Raw genomic sequence first — 24358 nt, 5'->3', positions numbered from 1 at the left:
TCACGGGACCAAGGGTCCTTCTGCCCGCGCAGGGAACACAAACCAACCGATGGGGAACGAGGCTGAGCAGGGACAGGGAAACCCCGTGTCTGTGCCCTCAGGGCCCCTCTCCCAGGGCTCCATGGCAGGGGGGAAGGGACCCCGACAGGTAGAGATTGTTGAATTAAATGAACTTCTATGATACAGCAAGTCATGCTGTTACTTTTCAATAGGGGCCAATTCAAGCTGCTATTTTTTCAAAGTAGGTCTCCAGCAGCACTTTAAGATTGCTTCTTACCTCTTAGACAGAATTTGATTTATTGAATATTGTTCCCCACGCCTGCTGAGTTGTGCAGTTATGGAGCTCAGCCCCATTGCTGTGCATGTGGCTCCATCAGGTGGAAACAGAAGCTGATTTCTCTTCGACAGGTACGATAATGTAAAACTCCATTTTGTAGTGTGGCATAGAGATGCAGTATTTCTTAATGACCACTTATCTAAACTCTTACTTTATTCTATCAGAACAGGGCAGAAATGGTGTATTTGTTGTGACTCATCCCAAAAGCCTTCACCCCTTCACAGAAGTGTAGAGGAAAGGGGAGAGACAAGAAAAGTGTTACTGATTTGTAGACAGGTTTTGATGTAGTGCTCTGTGAGGGAGATCCTTCTCATGTTCCTAAGAAAATGGAAGAAATTATTTAGATTTAAAATGTTTTTGCTGGCACTCCAAGATACCATGTTTTGGTAGAGGTGATATAGACTAGTAGAGTCTAAAATGGGCTTTTTCTACCACATCTTTGCTGTGTTGAAGAATTCATGCTACACAAGAATTTACACAAGGTAAATTTTCCAAATTGTATGATATATTTTCAAAGTCTGTACTGCTTTTATAAATAGAGTAGAACACTAACACAGGGTAGATATGTTGCAGCTGTATTATTAATAAAGTGTTAAAAAGTGTATGGTGAAAGTGGAATTAGTCTTTGGTGTGTGTTTTTGTTTTGTTTTTACAAACATTCTGTGGGATAGATAGCCATTATGAACTTTAACAATCTTTCAGGACTCTCAGAAATGTTTTGCCCTTGCTTGATCTATTTGGAATTTTCTACTTGTATTTGCTTTGTGAGATTCTGCATGAGTAGGGCATGGCAATTTACTGATATTAAGTAATTGGATTTATTTAAAGTGTGTAGCATTGCATGTCTTCAGGTTATCTCTCCAAGTATTGTGTTTGACAAGTGCTGACAGGAAATCTGGGAATTCTAGATAACCTGACTTTCTTGCAAAATCTTCTTAGTTTGTGTATAAATATGTAGTTTTCTATACAGACTTCTGTTGAAAAGTAGTGGAGTGGAAAGTGTAAATGTTATTGGCTCGAAGAGTTGGTTTAACTTTTGTACAAGGCTTGTATTTTTATATTTAAATATTTGTGACATGATAGCTACTTTTTATAGCAAAGAATTCTCAAATATCATGCTGTTTGTAACTGGATTTAGATAGTTACCCTGACAGAGGTTTGTTTCTGTAATGGGGAAAGGATTTTTACTTCTAATAGCAGCCCTACACTTTATGCTTTACATATGTTTAGAAAAAAAACTTCAGAAGATACCTTGCTATAATTGCTCATTAAGTTTCGCAACGTGAAAATTTTATTGAGTGAAAATTGCCTCATATGGTATGTACAAGTTATGCTGTCCTGGCAAACACATTTTGCAGAGCTTTGGGCTTCAATTAAGCTCAGATCTTGGTTTGCTGCCTTTTATGGTTCTCATATTGGCCTGCAGTGTGAGGCACACGTGTGATGCTCAGGTGGGAGGTTCCATTCTGACTGTGGAATCACTGGCCTCTTCTGCTGGTTTGTCTCACTGTTATAGTGTGACAAAACCCAAATGCTTGTGCCTGGTATATGGCCAGCAATTAAAGGCCTTTGAAACTTTGTGGGGAATGCTGCCTGGAATATACAGGGATCAAATGCTATAGACCAGGGGAGGCCGAGTGGGGAGACTGTTGTTGAGTATCTGATAGTTTCATTGTTGGTTGTGTTTTCATGGGGAATTTGGAGCACTTACTACCATCTCTCTGTCCTAATACTGTGAAGAGCCAAAACGCTCCTAATTATGATGTGGAGGAAAAATTACCACTGAATTTACGCTTGAGTTTACAATGCCTTAACTCAAATGAAACAGAGAGAGCCCTTGTGGTTTCTTTACTTTTAGTTACATGTATTTGAGTAGCTGTGCCTTGATAAAATTCTCTGCTTGCCAGTATGTAATGGAAGATGTGATCATATTTGGAGAACAATACATAGACCTTAAAGCATAAATTTGGTCATAAAAGACTTAATTTTGTAATTTTTCTTGCTTACTCATTTGTGTAAATTCTTTGCAGAAGCTTTAAAACAGGCATTTGTCATCTCTGTCTCTTTGCTGTTATCATACTTCTATCATACATCTATAATGATTTTTTTGGCAAATTTGGGGTTATTTCTGTGATGTAGCACACTTATTTTCAATAATTAAAAAAATTTGGCAAAATATCTTTCCTCACAGTTCAAGGAGGGAATTGCCACAGGAAAAAAAATTACCACTGAAACTTGTGCTCCCTGGGAGATGCTTCAAAATCTGAAAGATCATGGTACTATTTGATATAAAAAGCATTGGATTAAGCCCTTGCAGACTTCATGTACCAGACTAATTATGGAGCCAATAGTAAGAATGTTCATTTTATTGCATCTGAAATAGCTTCACATTGTCTGCTCTAAGAATGTCTTGATTCTATCACAAGAACAGTACAGACCCGACAGGGTTGTCTGTACCTTGGTGTGCCTTCCCGTGATGGAAGTCTTCAAGGAAATTTGTAGTTATTTGGACTGTAATTTAAACCACTGTCTTCTGGCAGAAATCACTGTCACTTTGAGAGTGTATTTCCATGCTGGGGTATGTTGATGTAATCTTTAAACCTCTACACTTGAATTTTTGTTTCATCCTATGTCTTTTACTACCAGAAGTGCATTTCATTGTATTATAGGAAGGTACAAATAGCTTTTTTTACTGTTCTTGTGGAGGCTGTGATAAATGTAAACACAGCCAACAGGAATGCATGAGGTCTTTATTACAGATCCATAAAACCTGATACCCAGATTAGGGAAGTAAGAGAAACCAAATGGAGAGGATAAGGCAGCACATCCAGTAATAATTTTCCAAATTTAAAATGAGATTGAAACCCCATGAAGAAATGAACCATTATCTTGATATTCTAACTTCTTTTTTCACAATGGAATCTTCTAACATAATTCATCTCTTGACACCAATACTCAGCTTAAAGTTCAAGTATATCTGACATGCTGCAAGCTTGAAAACTGGAATTTACATAAATACCTAACTGATATTACCTTAAACCTTAATAAAAGAAAGCAGTTGCTGCATTTCGTCTATTATCTTGGGAATGATACTCAAAAGGGTACAAAATAACAAAGATAAACATTGATTTCAAAATCTGTACTCCTCTCCTATTTCGTCATCTTTTCTGCCTTCCCGGTAAATATTACTTAGGGTACAGAGCTCAGTCTTCCAAGCCAAAGTTTCTCCAAAAATGTTGCCACTTGGAAAGTGAGGGAAAATGACATAGGGTAGAAATAGTGGAAGAAATAGCGGTAGGTAAAGAAAATAGAAAACCTGAGCAATAATTGGGAAGATTTATCAGACATATGTCTTTTTGTCCAAATACAGGTTTTCTGAAAATGTGTTTTAAAAATAAAACCAATACCTGTTTTCTGTAGGAAAATGTTGCAGTCAGCTTGCACTACTGTTTTTAAAATCATGTTACAAAGGTGCTTCAGCCCAGTCAACATTAGTTATGAAATGCTTTGACACCAATACTCTGCTTAAAGTTCAAGCACATTTGACCTTTTTCACAATTTGCATAAATTATTCTTTATTTCTGTTTGTAGACTAAGGTGTTGATCCTTCAGCTTGTTCCCATTGGGCTCAACTGTAATTCCCTTTAAAGCTCTAGGTAATTGTACACTTTTAATGTTTTATATGCTTAATTCTGTAGGAGAAACAGGGACAAAAAAAGGATCATTAACAAATCAGTCCAGGTCATGACAGTGGTAAAGGAAACCTCTGTTGTACAAGGTAAGGCTCTATTTAAAATCATAGCCAACATATTGAAGGACAAAGAGAATGGCAGGCTTTGGGAGTCTTTTTTTCGAGACAGTCCTCCTCTTGCATTTCCATTTTGTAATGTGAAAATGCCGTAGTGGTGATATTTTGTGACATCCAATTTATTTACCTTCTGATAGACATTACAGATCCTCTGTGGCTTTAATGACAGCCACAACTCTTGTTAGGTACAAATTACTGAGAAAGCAGATGATTATCTTCATATCTGTTGTGGCCTGTCAGTGTTACTATGAAATGTTTCCTTTTTCTGTCTGAAAGGAAGCCTTTTGTTGCTACTCTTGCTCTGCCTACTATACCTCCCCATCACCACCACCTCACATATTTTTTCAATGTCCTAAAGCCATAGAAAGAAGAATGGAAATTTTATTTGCTGTTGTGATTTGTTGAAAAACTGCTTTTCATGTCTGCAATTAATGTTAATCATTAAAAGCTCTGGAAATACAACTGTGAATTAACAACTATTTAATAATACATTTATTTTAATTTTAGAATTGGAAAAGAAAGTCTCTTCTCCCAGCCTTCATGGATCTTACATTGACTCTGCTTTCTCACGGAAGTCTAGTAAATAAGTGTTAATCCTTAGAAAATATCCTTATGGGCCACTGGTCTATCTTGAATTCTGTTTCAGTGATGTATTATTTACAGGGAAAAACTCCCTTCTAGACTTTAGCTGGAGTTCGTGCTCAGGCATGAATTCAGTGCCTGCTATAGCAAGTCTGTGCTAGGTATGACCAGTTCTGGAGGATGTACTTGACTGACCTTCCTGCCAAAGGGTACTGGGAGCAACGTACAGCACAGTCCTGGCAGTTCCTCAGTCAGATCAGGAAGATGTAAGGAAATCTCTGACAGTCTTGCTCATTTTTGCCTTTCATACAGCAAGGTGTTATAAGAACACATGTGATATATCTGTATGAATTATTTTTTCCATGCTGGCATTGACATATCTGAAGACGGTGTTGGTATCTGCTCATAACGCTATAAAATCTTGTTCTGTGTACTTTATTTGCATAAATTGTCTATGCATCATTTAAGGCTGCATGTGTAAGTAGAAATTAAACCAACAGTCCACAGAAAAGAATGTTCAGTTGTATTGTCTTCCACAGTAGCTTTTCATTTCTGTCTTGGGTTGAACATTACCTTCCAAACTTGGCTTTATGTCTTTGAGTTCAGTATTGGTCATGCAAGACTATTATATGTGTCATACACTTTGTTAGCCTTTTCTCAGTAAATGTAGATGATGTCATATCTCCTGTGTGACATTTAGTAGGACAGTGTGACACTGAACTCTTTAATATTAAGCTAAGGTTGATAGAGTAGCTTCAGTAATTTCCACAGACATGCTGTTTTAAGGTGATGCATTCTCTACACAAGTATATAGCAAAAACTTCATGAGATTCATTATGTGCATTTTTTTTCCTATGAACAACAGAGTTGATTTCAATGCAGTAAACCAGATTTCTAGTGTGTAAATGAGTCATATTTTTAATAATGCATTCTATAAATTCACATAAATGAATCTTTATCCTTTTTTACTTCTCCCTCATTCACTTAATTCTACATCAAGATTCAATTCCCTTTAGACTATGTGTGCAGTTGTTGCAGAGCTGTACCGTGTGTTTGAAATGATAGGGATTTTGGAAAAAAAAGGACATTGTTGATCTACACCATTAATGTTTAAGCTGTTGGTACTGTTAGTTTGTTTCTTTATGAAGCAAATTAATTAAGAGACTTTTCATTTAAAAATTAGAGTTGCTTTTTTTTTTTTTTTGTAAATGAAATAAAGGGAGCCCTTTCTCCTGAACAAGGGAAATTTTGCACCACATGATTGTTGAGTTGGGAACACTCCAGAGAGAGCAGCTGACAGCCTGTTGTGATTGTGATGAATGAGACCGTAAGTGTGCATCTGGGTACACATATAATTGTTTTTGCTTCTTGGGCATTGCTTTTCACAGGCATCATTTCTGTCATGATACCAAATGTATCTTACAAGTCCTTTTGAGTAGCCCTTAAATAAAAAGCAGACTGTAAAACTGTTGGGATTTTCTAAGTTAATATCGCCTAATGACTTAGAATAAAATATTGAGTCAGCACTTTGTTTTTCTTTAAATGGGCCACCAATAACAATAATTCTGTATGAAAACAACCAAAAACACCTTTATATTTAATATGCTAGGCTGTATATTGTACTTCATATTATTGGTGTGTTTTCAGAATTTATTTCTTATCAGCACATTCCCATGACATTTCCTCTTGCAAAATACTTGACTCTTCTTCCTCCCACCCCCTTTTTTGTTTACAAAATTCAGTTCAATTCTTCTGTGTCTATTCTGATTAAAAGGAATTGGATTTAAAAAAATGTTGTAGCATTACTAAGAAAAGATTGTGAGGCTGGTGTGTAATGCCTGAGTGTCCTGACAGGCTGCATCTGACACAGATGGGTCGTATTTCTAAATCTTCTGCTTTTTAACTGCACAAAAGCACCTCCAGTTGTTATTGTTGGAATATCTGTTTGTTTCCTGTTGAGAGCTATGAATCCAGGGTTAGATGTGTGTACCCTGTGCCCAGGGTTCATGCTGAGATCCTGATGAGGGGACCAGTTGTGGAGGGGAAGGACGCCCCTGCCCAGATCTCCAAGGTGCCCAGTGCCCTGTGGGTGAATTGCCTGGGTGGCCTGACTCCCCTCAGTGACTCTGCCCTCAGCATCCCTCTGTCTGCCCAGCCCCAAACTGAGGTGAGGCAGAGCTGTTGCCTCTCTGCAACCAGAGGGCTCTGTGGGAGAAGAGGGGAGAAAGAAGGAAAAAGAGTACACTGGGAAAAGAGGAGCAAGCACTCTCCTTCCTTTTCCCCCTCCCACTGCAGCTTCCAGCACAGCCAAAGTTCTCTAAGGACAGACCCTGGCTTTTAATGAGGCCACACTAAGTGGGGGTTGTATGAGAAGAAGGGTGTAATAACATGAAAGATCAGAAATACTGCAGTACTCAGGGGTATTGTAGGAAAGCTGACGTGGGTAAAGCCTTTCGCGATCTGTGTGGTGACGTTGCGAGGACAGAGTGGTGACCATTGTGGTCACCAGAGATGTCCATGTTGCAGAACTCTTTGTACTGGGTGTACATCCTTCACTATCCTCTGAATAACACAATGCACATGTTCTCCCTGTGAACCTCCTGAGCGGGGGAAGGACATCCCATGGCTGTATGCAAGGATGGATGTGGATGTTGGGCAGTGAGCAGCAGAGGTGTAGTCAGTTTTGATGCAAAGGTGTCTTTGCAGTCACAGTCTCATAAGATCAGGGGGATGGTTTGTCTTAGTGCTGCTGAAGAGTGTATGTTCTGTGTTCTTAATGAAATTTTGACCTTTATAATTCCCCAAAGGTGAGCCAGTGGGGAGGAGAAGATGGAGACAGTTTCTCAGTCTTTAGCTGAGGCCCTGTACAGGTGACAGACTAGTACCTTTATATTAGTGTTAAATATTGAGGAAAATCTTGATTTGCACACTTACAGAACATATTTTATATGCTTTTTTTCCCTGTGGCTGGCCTGAATTTATTTAAATCCTAAGCAAATGTTTCAACTTTGAAACTAATAAAACTCTCTGGTTCTGAAGGTGAGCCAGTGGGGAGGAGAAGATGGAGACAGTTTCTCAGTCTTTAGCTGAGGCCCTGTACAGGTGACAGACTAGTACCTTTATATTAGTGTTAAATATTGAGGAAAATCTTGATTTGCACACTTACAGAACATATTTTATATGCTTTTTTTCCCTGTGGCTGGCCTGAATTTATTTAAATCCTAAGCAAATGTTTCAACTTTGAAACTAAAAAAACTCTCTGGTTCTGCCTTGAAATTCAGAAGATGAAGCAAAAGCTTCTCGTACTGGTTTTGTGTTCTGGTGTTTTGGTTTTTTTTACACCCCCCTTCACCCCCCAATCCACCCCCCACTTCCTCATAGTTTAGCCATGTCTGTCTGGAAAATAGTTTATTTAGCTTTTAGCATTTCATATTGGTTATTTAGGTATTCTTGAGTGTAACTCTCTACAGATCCCTAGTCAGGTATAACCAGTCAGTTCATCATCTTATTTCTTTGCCTGTTTGTTTTTCATGGGATATTATGAGCTGATTAAGAGATTGAGTTAATTCAGTGGATATCAAACTAAAATTCTTGATATTGACATAACTGGCAAAATCTTATGGTGCCTGTGTTCTCGGGAAGATATGTTAAAGGAAAAGACTCAAGGCCCAAGTAGATGGATGTTTAACTTACCAGGTGTATTTGGACTAAACCAAGAGCTCATAATGGGGAAAAAAGAATTTGTCAGCAAAAAATGACTTAGAGGTCAAGATACGCAAGTATAACATCATAGTTGCAAAAAACAGACTATGTAAGTTCTTGCAGAAGAAAATTGGAACAAACAACAAAGTGTTCTTCAACTTTAAAAGTTAACAGAGAGAAAGGGGAATGCAAGGGTGACCTCTGCAAGGTCCGGATGGTATAAAGGATAGAAATTATTTGGGAATGGTCCAAAAACTAAGTAGCAGTTCATGAATGCAGACAAGGCAGTTAAGGCAAGCCAGATACTAGTTCCTTCTTAAAGGATCTGTTCCAGTGCTTTCTAGAAAATGTGCTTATTTCCTTAAATCTTTTGGGGAAGTTGAGAAGGGATAAAGCCATATTATTGGAGACTGAAACAATTGTAAAAACATTTAAGAAGATGAAAAAATAACTAAGAGGAGGAGTTCCATTAGCATACCCTCAGCACTGTATATTGGTTAACTGTGAAGACTTTTTCAATCCTGTTTTTTTGAGAAAATCTGTGGTTTGATTCCATGTTTGTTTTTTCTCTCTTTCAAAATAATTGAGACTGCCTCAAGTTTAATGTGAGAAGCTGCAGTATTTATCAATATGTATTCTGAGTTCAGAGCTTTAAACCATAAAATTTAATATCTTGTTGTTGGTAGCAATTACTGCTAGCTGCACCAGGAGAAAGTAAAAAGAGATACTTAGCTCTCTTCACATGATTGTTCGCTGGGATTGTCGCCTGTGGGACTGTGATCCTGAATCTGAATAACCCTTAGACCCTTGAGAAAGTAATACAAATGTAAAGAAAGGGGTTTTTTGACAGGTTTGCACTATATGCTTAGATGAGAATGAAGTCTTAAGAGTTTTCAGAATGTTTTCCTCTTTCTTGCCCTCTTTTAGGGGTTAATTCTTGTATTATGTTTCCATTGACTCTGCTTCAGCCCTTTGACTTCTATTTGAAAACAGTTTTGAGCAAAGACTCTGTCACAGTTGTAACAGAATTCAAAGCTTATGAATCAATCATCTGTTTGGGTCACCTGAGACCTTGTTCTCATAAAACATAAAGCCAAAGAGCTGTTAAATATAAACACTTGGCATTTCTTCTAAAATGTTGACTTTCAAGTATTTACTCAAATATTTTTCACAGTTCTTGCAAATACTTGTTCTCCCACCTTAGTGGGAGAAACTCAATTCTTTTCTTCATTTTCCTTCTGCTCCCAGTATGCTAAAGTGAATTTTGTGGCCATGAGTAGAATTCTTTTGTTTTGAGACTGATCCTTCCATGTTTCAGGAAATTCAGTTTGCCATATTCCATTTAAAAAACTATTTTTAAAATACATATGACTCTTAAGACTCAGGTTCTTTTTCTTTGCTCTTTACCTGCTGCTTGATTCAGTCTGTATCTTGTTTAATGGCTACTGATTACATTGCAATACTGTGTAAGAGCAGTATTTTATCACTGTAGCTTCCATCCAGGTAACGGACTCACCTGGTCATAAAATCTCATTTTAAGCAGAATGTTTTTTTCTTTGTTTTCCTATCAGCCCAGTCATTGAAGGAGTTTGCTCGGCTCCTGATTGCTGTTGAAGAGGAGAGAAGACGACTGGTAAGTTTGCTGGCAGTAATCTTGCCTTGGGCCTCTCCTTGTGTAAAATAGTACACTTTTTTTCTATCCCCCTCAAGTCATTTTTTAAGATTTTATTTGTGTAGTAGAGGTTAAGTATTTCATAAGAATTATTTGGAATTCTTATGCAAAGGCAGAAGTGTACTAGCACAAACTACAGCAATTTTTAGTAAACTGTTCAACCAAAGACTTTTGCATCGATTTAAAAATTGTTTTCTCCCAACTTCCTATCTCCCTGCTCCTTGACCCAAAATAACCTTTGAATGCTGCTGTACCTTTCCCTTCCTGCAAAGAGCTTATACTGGAGATATAGATCTATATTTATATTTAATGAAATACTCTTGAGTGTTGTCCGGTGAATGTATGTTAGTAATCCAAGAATATGATAATTGATAAGAGAATGCAAATTCATCAGTCACCCCAGAGAAACTCTTGTAGAATACATTATGGATCAGACTTGTCAGACTCATCCATTGATATGGTGTCCTTATGCCATTTGAATCTGTAGTGTGCTCTCATTTTTATATTTCTGTTCAAATATAGCTTTGTTAAAGAAGTTTTAAGTGTATTTTCATGCAACTATTTAAAAAAAATAATACCAGGTAAGCAGTGAAGCTGTTTTTTTCCTTACCTGGGAGACAGTCATGAATAAATGAGTGAGCTAAGAATTAACATCAGTAGGGGATTTTTAAATATTGTGAAAGTTTAACTAGCTCTAGTCCATCCAATGACTGACTGTCCTGGTTTTCCTTCCTCTTATGGGTACTCAGGGCATTGAGGTAGGGCATTGTATTTTGCTTGACAAATAAATAACCAAAGAATTGGTCTCCCACTATTTCTGTTTAGATAAATATTTTAAAGTGGCAAAGTCATAACATTTATTCATTACAGTTGCATGGTTAGTATCACTTAAATGTATAAAAGTATAAAATTTTTTTGCTTCATGCTAAATATTTTTTCCTGGGTAGCTGGAAGAATGAGGTGGCTGTTCTGTACTTACCACCTTAAAAGTTGGTTAGCAGAACACTTATTAATTCCTTAGTTAAACAATGTTTTTAAATTAATAGCTTTCCAGTTTAAGTTAAGGATTGTTATGAGCTAACTATTAGAAAAAGAAAAAGCAATGAATAGGTGAGGGTTTTATTTTTCAAGCTCATTAGTCTTTCATAATAGGTACCAATAATTTCCTATTATTTTCTCTCTTTTTTTTTTCCCCTCTTTTTTTTCCCCTCAGAGGAGTCACTATCTGTTTCACTTTTAGAAGTTTATGGCCTGTCTTTGGTTTATAATTTGGTCTTGCTATATAATGTGTTTGTAAAAGATGTAGGAAGGCCTTTAGCATACAATAAGGAAAAGAAGATTAATATTGTTAAGCGAAAAAGACCAGTCAGAGGGAATGGTTCGTGGTGGGTTGACCCTGGCTGGATTAGAGGTACCCAGCAAAGCTGCTCTATCACTGCCCTCCTCAACTGGGCAGGGGAGAGAAAATATAAGGGAAGGCTCATGGGCTGAAATAAGGGCAGGAGAGATCACTCGGCAGTCACTGTCATGAGCAAAACAGACTTGACTTGGGGAAATCTGTTTAATTCAAAGACAGTCAAATCAGAGTAGGGTAATAAGAAGCAAACCCCAAATCTTAAAGAAACTTCTTCTCACCCCTCCCTTCTTTTGAGGCTTAAATTTAATCCCAATTCCCTACCTCTTCCCTGCCAGTGGCACAGGAGGGCCGGGAATGAGGGCTGCAGCTGCTTCCTCCTCATGGGGAGGACTCCTCACACTCTTCCTTTGCTCCAGTACTGGTCTCTCCTTTGGGGGACAGTCCTCCATGAAATTCTCCAACATGAGTCCTTCCCGTGGGCTGCAGTTCTTCATGACCTACTCCAGCATGGGTCCTTTCCACAGGATTGAGTCCTTCAGGAACAGGCTGCTCCAGTGTGGGTCCACGCAGGGTCTTCATGTATGGAGGAGCTGCTCTTGACAGAAAATCATTGTAACCAGCTTTTCACTCAGTTTCAAATAACTTCATTCTGTTCTCATTCTCTGTCCAGAATGAGAATGTTGAGGACACAGAGTTCTCATGGTAGTTACATTTGCATAACAAAATTTATCAAACTTAGACTTTCTCTGGTTTTAAAACGTTTGAGTTGCCTGTTGGTGGAATTTGTTTAATTATTATTGGAATAAAAGTATCACCTTTGTCAAATGTATGGTTTTTTAATTCTTCAGTCTCTTACTGCAATTTTCTACATGTCATCATAGAATCCAGAGGTCCCTGTGAGGATCAGTGTGCCAAACAGATTCCTTGTATAAGTTTTTTGCTTTACAAACTTGTAATTTAACTGTGGAATCTTCAGAACACTTTGGTTATTTCTGAGGAAGTTTGGAGCATTATTCATACACTTAGGTTTCTCTGCTGGAAGCACTTCGAGTCAGCCAATTTGCAGATTAGTGATGATTTTAAACAAAGTTCTCAGCTGATGGAAAATCTTGAGACATGGGATGCAGGTCTTTAAGAAATTGGTTTATTTCTGCATAAAAAGAGAAAGCTTGCAAAAGTTATAAAAAAAAGAGCTTGTTCTTTTTGACATTTTGTAGAAGGCTTGGAGAAAAACAGCTAGGCAATGTTGTGGCTATTTATGGATACACTTCATCATACCACTTTCAGCTTTCTTTTAATTCTTGTAGCATGTGACAGTAAGAGACACTATTGTATTACTGAATGCAGGATGTATGAGAATATGGAATGACAGATACTAATTTTGCATACCAACTAATGGCCTTGTTTCCCTGCCTTGAACTTTATTTTGTTAAATTATGAGCACACATATACATACATTAATCAGATTTGAATATGGAAAGTATATATTCATAGAACCAATTTATTTCTCATCTGATGCCTATTAAATTCTTCATAAGTCAAATTATATTTTTGTCTTGGTGAGCACAGTGTTGGAGTGCTTGTCTACAGAATGTATAAATGAAGTGTTTCCAATGGTCAAGGAAATAGTTTGAGAGGTGTTTAGCAAGTCTTCTGTCCTTCCTGCATGAAGAACCAGAAGGAACTATATTTTTTTTATTTAGAAGAAGCTAATGAAGCAAGACACTATGAACAGTATTACTGGGAAAAACACTGAAGTATAAAGTTAAATGAAAATGTGTATCACATAAATATTCTGTTGTGTAAGGCTTTGTAGCCATTATTACTGGCAGAAGTAATAATATGGTGATTATTGCAAGTCAGTTTCTTTTATCCTTGTCTTTTATTTCTTGATGCTAGAAAATTGACTAGTATTCAGAGAAACCAGAGGCCATGCACCACACATTTCCTCTTAAAAAGCAAATAAAGGAAAAACTAATTCATAAGATACCTTCTATGATATACAGCCTTAGGTTTGGTATCTGTCATTTTGTGGTGGTGTTAATATAGTGATGCTGTTGGTAAATGGCACATTAAAAAAACCCAACCAAACAGCACTACTCTTGGGCTTCACATGTACTATAAATAGGGAAAAAAGTCAGATTCCTCCCCACTGTGTTTCCAACGGCTTCAGCAGCGAGCCACCAGGGATGTAGAATAATGACCTCTATTTCCTAGTGTTTATTAGGGAACAATAGAGATGATATAATTTAATCCCATGTGAATGTTTGAACCTTTATCAAGGGAACTTACTTAAAATAATTTCCTTCCTCTTTCACTGAATTTGCATTCTTTCTGTTAAATAAGTGATATATTTTATTTTAAAGATTCATATTTTATTTATGCTTCCTATTCATTTGATATTGTTAGTAAAATTAATAACAAACAGAAATTATCTGAGAGTAAAATAAAATGCTATTTCCTTTTCCTTTCATAGGATTATTCTGTGCTAATGTAAGTATAGATGAACTGGTTCATGCTACTGGTCCTAGAGATCCCCTATGAATTTGAAGCATTGAATGAGTTCTCTTGAGTGTTCGTGTTACTGTGCTGGAACTCCCTGATTATTTCTGAGAGTTTACTAAATCCAAGATTGAAATAGGCTCTTAATTCTTACATTCCTTGCTATTTATACAAGTTCTTTTTGGGTTGTTGGCTGGTGATGAATGGTCCCAGGGCTTTTTCTCTCTGGCATCATGAATCTGTGAGATTCCTGACCAATATTAAATACTCCAGGGGATAGCATAAAAATTCTGAAGTGGATAGTTTTGTACTATCCTCGATGAATATTTTTCTTTGTAAAGTCTGCCTTTTTGTATCTAATAATCTTCATGCTTCAGACAGTATCTCATTTTTGTGGACTTTTTTTGTATTAACTGGATGTTCTCATTGTGGTTTTGTATTTGCCCTCACACAAGGGGTCTGATGCTATCTGCTTTCAGGGAAGGCATCAAAATACTCAGTTTCAAAAGCTGCACTTGAAGAAGAATAATTGAGCTGTTAAAACCTGGAATGGTACATAAAATCAGATACTGAAGGACACAGCATGTTGTTGAGCAGAATTAACCTTTTCCCTATAATGCAAAGTGCGTTACAGATTCCATCAGAAGAGTAAGCAGTCTCCTATCCACAGGGCAGCTTATTACTCAGTTTATACAAGGGAAAAATAACATTGCATATTCCAGCACCCTGAGACTGCAGAACAAACCCCTGGCATTTTGTTTTGCATGGTGTCTCTCTCAAATTGCAAAAAAATAATGTTTGATGGTGTTTTGATCAACTTGGTAACTGATTTCAGTGTTTTTCACCTCTCATACAAGATTTGGCATTTAAATTAATCTCCTTGGTAGGAATCTGCCCGCAAGAACAGTGAAAGCATGTTACTATAAGTGAAGGAAATCACAACAAATAAAGGGACTTCTTTGAAGTTACAACTGTTTTTTTGTTTCTTTATTTTTGTTGTTCCTCCTACTCCCTCTCCCCCTACCATGTTTGCTGTTTAATTAAAAGCACATGGTTTTAGTGGGTTTCAGTTTTTTCCTGATATTTAAGATGACTGTACATCCTGTTGAATCATTATGGTAGCGTGGACTGTTTTGTTAACCTAACTTCTTTGGAAAAACTTTCTGAATTTGTGCATCTGATTACTAACTTGGAAATACCACTTTGAGATTTATATTGAAAAAGGATCAGTAAATCAGTACTGAATTTTTAAATTTTCTTATAAAAATTATTTTTATCTACATTTATGTATTTATTTTTTCACCTTTTCTTCCTCCAATTTCACTCCAGGTTTAGCAGACAACATATTTGATATTAATTACAGAAAAAATCCTTGTCTTTGGCAAGGGAAATTCTGCAAGATAGGAAAATACTGATTTCAATGGTTTTGTTAAATTTTAAATGTTTTTTTTTTCACCAGCTTGTTGTTCTCTGACAATCAGGCTAAGTTTTAGAAATCATTGGGAAAATTACTGAAAACAAATCACATGCCTTCATAAACATTTTTGGGGAGCCCCCATTTTGAATACTTGCTGTATGCCGTTTTGGCCAGAAAGTGTTATCTAGACTACAAAAGATACAGAGAAAGGCAACAAGGAAGGCGTAACACCCAGAAGCTGAGAATGAGAAGAGGCTGCAAGGAGGTCTCTTTGATTAGCTTTAGTTCAAACAAATCAGATCAATGTTATTTGGAGGCCTGTGATTCATTAATTGAAATTACATCTTTCAGCACACTTGAACTAGTTCTCAGCAATAGGTTAACACTTCATCCCTTGAAATCAGATTTTTTTTTCTTTTTTTTTTCCCTTGCTGATACAGTTGTCAGTCTTACTTTGTGAGAATAAACCAGAGCAAACACTGCAAAATTACTTGGAGACTTATTTCAGAAGCAAGAGTGTACTCAGAGGATTGCATGGTTTTCTTCTGTGTTTTAGCTCTGGAATGACTGGAGGAAATGTGCTACAGAGAATTTTATCTAATTAGCAGTTTGCAGAATCAGCTTTGCCCCAAATCTCCATTAGCCTTGTGTTCCATCTTCTTTCACCGTCAAAATTGGGAGGTTACTTAGGTGGAGTTCAGCAACACTTAGAATAACATTTCTATATTCATACTAATTGCATATTTGTAGAGTGTTTCTTGAACCTTTTGAGAAAAGGTCTTCCCTGTTGTACTGGTACAAGTGTTTGTGTGACTTTGTGGTGAGCATAATTGGAGAAGTGATCTAGCTGGAAAAGTAATTCCTTTTGCACTAACTTTCTGTTACTTTCTTCCCATCACTTCAGTGCACACAAGGAAAATGAAGACCTTCTGGGCCATAATGAGTATCCAGAAGATAGTCATTTCTTTGATATAATTGCTATCAAAAAGATATTAGAACTGTACCTTCATTTCCCTGCAGGTGTTATCTGTGACCATTATAACTCATAAATGAAATCAGGAGCAGATAGGCATATTTCTGTCATGCAGACTTCCTAGAGGCGCAGATCTGCAACATGATCCTTTGGTGGGTTCTTGTCGAGAGGGAGCTCTCAGTGTAGCTTTCCCCCTTGCCGTGTCTTGGGCTAGAAGGAATCCTGTTTGCTGTCTTTCTCTGTACCACTTAAGTATGAAAATACACGTCTTCAGTGAATGTTTCTTAGCTCACTTAAAAACCAACAGAGTAATAAAAGTAAACAGTTCATGTTCTGTTATCATTAATGTAGTTTAATCTGTAACATCTGTAGGTATTTCTGAACTTTTCCCATATAAAGAACACATACTAGGCCAAACAATTTGGAGATAAAATTATGGGTGCTATTAGTACAGAGCATTAGCTGACTCTTCCAGATAACACTGCATCAGCTTCCATAATTGTACACTTGGTACATTCCTAATTTGTTTAAATACAGTTCTACTTTCTCCAATAATTTTCATGATTTAAAATAATTTCTTCCACTATTTTTTGTGGAAATGAAGAAAAAACAGTCATCCTGGAACAATTTGATTATGATAATTTTTAAAAGATCAAACTGATCTCAATAGAAACTAGTTGCAACTAGTCCCTCTCTCATTCCTGTAATTGCCATCCTCTGGGATAGAAAATAATACAGGTCCGTGTTTTCTTTGACTTTGCAGAGGGTACACCGGGAATCATTGTGCTATGACAGAACAATGCTATTAATTCAGAATATGCTCAGAGTTTTATGATCATGGAGTCAACAGACAATCTACTGTTCACATTTTGCTCTATTTCTTAGCAGCTTTCCATGTTTTTGTTTTTCTTTTGAAAATGTGAGTTGTTTCCTGTTGATATGAATGTCCGGAGCACAGAACCATATCTTATGCAGAGCCTTTTGCACCCTATCCTCCTCAGCTTGGGCCTGGGTAATTTCATTGCCTTTAAACCTACCTGTTGAGGAGGAAAGCAATTTGACTGTTCTTAGAGACAGTCTTTGCTGTATTCCAAGATAGTTGTCGTGTAGTTGATTTGTGATGAAGTTATTTTCTTGTAGTAAACAACTTTGTCAGAGGTGTGAAAATGTAGATCTTTCATGTTGATCTCTGCTGTTGTTTCAACTGGTTAGTTTGTATCAAACAGGGAGCACTTGTCTGTCTTGATGGGGCCAAGAGGCTGTGAGTAAGACGGGAGAGTGGGAATAGGATAATTGTTCAAGAGGAAAGGAAAGGGGAACAGAGATAAGGGAATTTATAAGATTCATATATGTTCCTTTAGTATCTTACATAGGCAGTATTCCAAGCCTTAATAAGAAGGCTTTGATAATTCAGTGTCCATCTAGTATTTGCTCTTCAGTTTTCTGCAGAGAATGCAAATTAAGAAAATCCATTTATTTAAAAAAAACCAATATTTGTTGCAGGAGATTAGTGTAATTGGTTGTTAGCAATTACACTAATTGAATTTCTATATCCAAGGTGCGTGTATTTGTACTGGCCTCCATATGGATATAAAATTAGAGAATTGTTTGGGTCGGAAGGGATCTTAAAGACCATACTCCAACCCCCCCTGCTATGGCAGGGAGGCCACCCATTAGATCAGGTTGCTCAAAGCCCCATCCAGCTTTCAACACTTCTTAGGGTGGGACATCCGCAACTTCTCTGGGCAGCCTATGCCAATGTCTCACCACCCTCAAATTAAAGAATTTCTTTCCTAATTTTAATCTAAACCTACCCACTTTCAGTTTAAAGACATTCCCCCTTATGCTGTCACAACCTGTCCTTGTAAAAAGTCTCTCTCCAGGTTTATCTTGCAGCATTTTTCAGTGAGAACATTCACAAAATGAGATTGCTTGCTATTCCCAGTTTTGAAGAGTATCATGGCGAGAGACATGAAATACTATCTTCATTAAAAGTACCAAATGAAAGGTTAGTCGGAAAGCCTCTTGCTACTTCTTATTTTATAAATCTAATTTGTTCTCAATTCATATGCTCATTCCATGCAAGCATTTCACTTCATGTAGTCTTGCATTGCATGACAGCACTTCCCAAAGTTTTGAGAAGCATTCCGTGAGTAGCATGGCTGGAAGGAGTTTATTTTAATGATGTTTTAGTCTTCACAGAAATGTGGTAGTTGCAGTTCTAGTTTGTAGATTCTTTCGCTTCCACCACAGTCACTAAGTGTCTCTTCAGATGACTGTTGACAGAGAAAAGAGAAAGAAAGATGTTTACACTTTTAAATGAGTATTTGAAAGGAACATGAGTTCTGGATCAGCCAAAATTATAGCCTTTCAGTTTGATTAATTTATTTTGTGACTACAGAGGGAGGGAATGGAGTTGGTCGTAGAAGAGTATATGTGCTGTACCCATTACTAGCTTGTAGTAATGTCAGAACATGCTGCTACCTGACATGCTACCACGTTCTAAAATTTTTTTAATGTATTTGAAATTTACCTGCAGTTCTCCTGGAAGTATGAGAAAAGGTGCTTCGTTCCTCTAAACTTACTTTTTAATTTTCCTTCATTTAGTCTGATCTCCGGAATGAAACCCCTGTATTTGTTGTTCCTATTTAGTGTCCTGGGAAATGTGATTAAAAACAGAAAACTACACTAGCACTTTATGTACCAAAGGGTGTGTAGAAACAAATATGCCTTTATTTAAACCAAGCAAACACCAACCCAAACCCCCACCTTTTCACAAGGAAGTGAAATATTCTCCTTTGAGCAATCTGTGTAATCTGGATGGGATCATAGCTGTGTTACATACAAAGTTGTTTCATTTAAGTATTCTCTGTTAGGATGTTTTGTTAATATTTGCAGACACTTAGGTTGCTTTTATTATACTTTCCAAATGTCTGCAGAGGCTTCAGTTATTGTTACTTTGAGAAACTTTCTTGGATGAATCTCCCAGAGCAAGTGCTTTTGCTTTGAGCTAAGATTGAAACAGAGTACCAGTTTTGTCTGGTTTTTTGGCAGCCATGCCACTTTATTATGTACCCACTTCACAAAACTGACCTGGCTAAAAGCAAAACAAACAAAATATTTAGTGGTTATTTTTCAACTATGTTACAACAGACTGTTTCAGTGTCACAGCAACAGAGGACAGAAGTCAAAAACAGGATGAAGGGGCATTTCAAGATCAGCAAACTCTGCTTAAGGTAGCATGACCACCAAAATGAATGACTACAAATCTACCTCTTGATCCAACATTTGTTGCAGCCCTGCTATTAAAACTAGTTGCAGTCAAGGAAAGAGATTATTTTTCTAGTGTTAGAAGGAAATTAGAGTAGAAATCTGGAAGCCAAGGTCACGTGGTCCTAAGGAAAGTTTTGAAGGATGGGACCACAGAGTCCGGTAGCCTTAAGGATTAAAATATTTTGAGAGCTGCTTCTTTGGATATCTGTTCTTTAGTAAAAGGCTATTTTTCAAACAATATTGAGTTATGTTTCCTTTCTGGATTAAATGAAGGTGGCCCATCCACCTTGGTCAAAATTGGTAAAATTTTGGCCTAATTTGCTGTCATGTGACATGCCATGACATGATCTCATGGAGCTGAGGTGAAATTTCCACTGAAGTCCAAGTGTCACAGTCAATATGGAGTGGCCTATGGCCAGCCATGGCCTGCAGCAGGGTCTGGCACTGACCTGAGTCTCCACCTGTCCCACGTCTCTGGGCTGGGGCCAGTGCGCAGCCGTGAGGCAGCCGCACGCAGGGGTCAGCCTGGGCCAGCCCGACCAGCCCCACTCCTGTGGGCATCCCATCGGTCTTAACAGCACTACCCCCCAGCTGCTGTCAGACTGGACCCAGCATTTCCACCCTGTGGGTAGAGGCCATTTTTTCAGGAGGGATACTATCGAGGGGGCAGTGAAGCTGCTTGGTAGGGTGGGACCATCCATAATTCCCACACTGAGGCAAGGGTCAACTTGGTTTCGCTGATGGGTATCCAGCAGGACCACAGGGAGGTGTGACCTCTGCAGCTGAGCCTACTTAGCAGCGCAGGATCCCATCTTAATAGTCACAGTTTAAAGAAACCAGGCTAGCCCTTTCTCTCCCCTAAGCTGCCTCTTAAACTATATTGAGACCTTTTACCAAGCTAGATGAGATCTTTCTCAATTGACTTGTTAGTCGTATTTGCATGAGAGCAGAAAAAAAGGCTAAAAAATCTGAATCTGATACTATTTCTAGACCTTTTGCTCTAAATGTCTTGTCATGGCATGTGTCATGCTGTGTCCTGTGTCCCTTTCTTAATTTTGTGTGCTGTTCCCAGCATATTCATTTTGAATTTTCACCACTGACAACTGTCAGAACCTTCTATTTTATAATTATTCACCATTTGAGCCTTAAATAACATCTGAACATTCTTCAGTGTGTCAGCTTCCAGTAAAACTTCATATGCCAATAGCATGGAGAAATGGAAAGGTTTTCTGTAGATCCTATACCTATAAAAGTTCCCTTACCTCTGAGTAGTTTGCATCTGTGGCTAACCTACATTTCTTCAGAAAATATCTTAAATGTTCATACACGTGCTTTTGTTTCCTGAAAGGATACGTACTTCCAGTTTCAACATTAACAGTTCCTGGGCATAGTACCATTACAAACAGCTAAGCTGATTTTGGCTTTATGCCTGGATATGTCCATTCATGAAGTAGTTGTTAAAGCAAAATACAACTTCTAATTACATTAATCTCTTTGAATAGCTAATTTCCTCAGCATCAACTTTTTCTTATTTTTTTTAACAATGATTTTTGGGATTTGGTTTTGTTGGTACTGAAGAGATAACAAACAGTAGATAGAAGAACCATGGCAGTATCCAAACTATCAAGAACAAGACATGTCACAGAAGCAAAGCATTGAACTGTCAGACTGCCTTTCCCAGTGTTTTATTTCACAGCAGCTGTGCAATATAATGCAAAGTGATTCCTAATAGTAACAGATAGTAGACCTATCATCCCTACTTGTGCAGTTACTGACATTGACCTGTGGAGACCTACAGTATCTGTGAAGGTGCAAATTAATTTTCATACTAGCAGGCAGCACATGATGCTCACAAATAGTGCAGGGCCAGCTGTATACCAGCACAACTTGGCCTGTTTGAATTCTCAGCTTCACTAAGAGCAGCAGACAGGTATTATGTGACTCCTTACACAGTAGCTTAGTCTCATAGCCACCACTTGGCCACAGATATGGCATTTTTTCTTCACACAGAACTGATTGCATGGACTGCTGAAAGAGTAAGTAGGTAGATCAGTAGTTAAGACCCCTTTCAGTTTGAACTGTTCACCTTTTCAAGCTCTCTTTGATTTGAAACTTTATTTCTTTGTCTGGGAAGTGTGAATGCTGCTTACATCATCTAGCTAAGAAGAGACAATCATCTGACAGGAAGAATTTGGGAGAAAATTTAGGCTGAATGTCAGGAAAACTTCCTCATGATGAGCTGCATTGTGAAATACTTTGCCAAAGAAAATGTCTAAGGCACAAACTGAGATTAAGCCAAGTGTTGGAAAATGTAATGTAGAAACAAAGTATTTTGTGTTGCTCAGTAACCATGCATTCCTCTTAGCCTGGAGCATGGTTAATCAGATTGTCATTAAGTATTGTTCAGTAAGTTCTTTCAAGGGTGCCCATCATGGTAATGGGCAAAGAGTACACTTATTTCTCAAGAAGACTTCCACACTCTTTTTTGAGATAGGGATTATGGGGAAAATGGGAAACAGGCAGAAGTTTGACAACGTCTAACAAATCTGCTTTTCCAGTTGAATTTAAGAGCAACGTCCTTATCCATGACATTTTTCCCAAGAGCATTTTGTGTGAGGCTCTAAAATTGAATTCAGTATTTAGGAGCCTAAATTTCTATGGAGAGTACTGTACCATTTTTACTGCTTGTTTGTTTAAAGAAAATCAGACAAAGGAGCCCCTATGTCAAATATAACCATTACTGGCAATTTGAAAAATGTAAAAGAAAATCCTTGCTGTAGTAAACATTTCTGCCAACATCTTGGCTTCCTTGTTGGGTTAGCCATTTGTTTATTTTTATCCCTCACTGCTAAACTTCCATTTTGTTTATTTGTTTGTTTCAAACTTTAAAATTTGAAGTGTTTGTTCTTACTTTGGACTCAGAAGTTGTTGCTTATGACATCCAGGCAATCAAACTCTTGATCTCTTAAGAAGTCGGTCATTAAAGAACAGCTTGTCTGTCTGCCTTAATGTGTCCAGCTTCAGTTAGGAAGAAGGAACCTGCAGTCTGACTTTCTGGTCTTTTTAAGGAAAACATACTTAATGCCAGTTTCAGGAATTCTGACAAATGAAGCTTTTCAAAATAAATGTTGTGATGAGTCTGGCAGCTCAACATCCCTTAGGGAATAATCTGTGCTAATTAAATAACATTGGTTTTACTTTCCATGGTAAGTTAGAAAGTTCTTACTTTGATTAGTTAAATGTTTATTTATTCTTTTATTGATTTCCAACTTTCCCTTCATATCCTAATGGACCTCACAAGGAGGCCTGTCCAGGGTACATTCACTCCACTCTGGAGAGGTTTTGTTGACATCTGCACAGTGAGGGGAACAGGCCTGGCCGCAAAATTTACAGATCAGGATTTGGAAAAGCAAAGAGAGAAAGTAATAAACATATGGAACTGATTTGGGGTAACTGTTAAGTAGGTCTAACAGCCAGATTGAAAATGTCTTGGAAGGTTTAAAATAAGCTCTTTGTAGAGTAAAGCTTTTTGCTTATTTGCTAGGATTTATCTTAATCAGATAATTTCTGTAACTCTTAATGTATTAAAAAAAAAAAAAAAAAGAAAAATGTCACACAGCTCTCCACAAAAGCAGAGATTCCTTCACTTCTGCACTTCTTAAATTGAAGATTTCCCCCTAGTAGATGATTTGGTTTTGTTTTCTTTACTTGTTCTTCATGGGAAAAAATATGTTTCATGTGATAAATGTTTAAGAAGTGAAGGATACTTGTAATATCCTAAAATATCTACGTTTACCAGAGTACTCAATAGAATAATGTACTATTAAAAATGTTATGAAGTGTGGTATACTTGAATTCTGGATCAGTTTCTTTCTTAATTAGTTCTGTGGTCCAATTATGCTGTTTCCTGTGTTTATGTAGCCATTTCCCACTTGATAATATGTAATGTAAACATTCAAGCTGAGAAATTTTTTGGTTTGTTTGGAAAGCCATAAAGGGGGGTAAAAACAGAAAAATTTTCTTCTGTTGCCTATCTGAAACTACATTCTCAAGCTCTCCTTTGCTTTCAGTATGGTTTGAACTCTCAGCTCAGTCAAGAGACATGCACTGTTTGTATTAATGGTAGTGATAAAAAGATAAATGCCCAGACTTGTAAGGACACTACTGAACTGTTTTTCCTTTATTGTGGTTGTGTTTGTGGTTGCTTTATCTTTTACAGTTTTCACTGAGTTACAGTACATGGAGTAGGCTGTAAAAAGAAATGGTATCTCTTACTGGATGATTAGCTACCTACCATGGTGATATCCATTGCTGATTTTGTCCTCTAAATATTTTCAGGGTGTTGCTAAAGAAAAAAGGGGAAAAAAACCCAAGCTGTTGTTTTGGTTTGGCTTTGTGCTTTGTTTGTTTGCTTGTTTGTTTTTGGTTGGTTGGTTGTTTTGGGTTTTATTTTCTTTCATTTATCACCAGGTAGGTTTTTTTCTCCAATAGGAGGAAACCTGTAGCTTTCAGTCATCTTTGTAATTGTGCACAGATCAGAAAAAGTTAAATGCAGTCTTTAACACTTTATAAAATGTTCCCCTCTATGTAGAAAATAATTTTGCTGATGCAACTAGGCAACAAGTCTAAGAGACAGGAGAGGCTACGAGAGAGAGGAGGCAGAAGGGGGACATAACAGTTTCCAGCTAAGATTGTTAGTCACAGTAGTGACAGAAACCCCACTGAGCTCTTTCCT

General features: G+C 37.4%; 1 protein-coding gene across 2 annotated transcripts in view; it reads left to right on the top strand.

Moving 5' to 3' along the window:
• The window catches only part of ARHGAP42 (Rho GTPase activating protein 42), a 118500-nt gene that overhangs the window by 9319 nt on the left and 84823 nt on the right, over nt 1-24358 (top strand). For both annotated transcript variants that reach the window (XM_017727965.1, XM_017727964.1), the window contains exon 2: nt 10001-10062. In XM_017727965.1, the coding sequence (XP_017583454.1) occupies nt 10001-10062 (62 nt within the window). The remainder of the gene's footprint in view (nt 1-10000; nt 10063-24358) is intronic.

The sequence above is a fragment of the Corvus brachyrhynchos genome, unplaced genomic scaffold, assembly GCF_000691975.1.
Source record: "Corvus brachyrhynchos isolate BGI_N302 unplaced genomic scaffold, ASM69197v1 scaffold832, whole genome shotgun sequence".
Classification (NCBI taxonomy): Eukaryota; Metazoa; Chordata; class Aves; order Passeriformes; family Corvidae; genus Corvus; species Corvus brachyrhynchos.
Note: the sequence above shows the minus strand (reverse complement) of the source record. Positions and strands in the feature narration are given on the sequence as shown.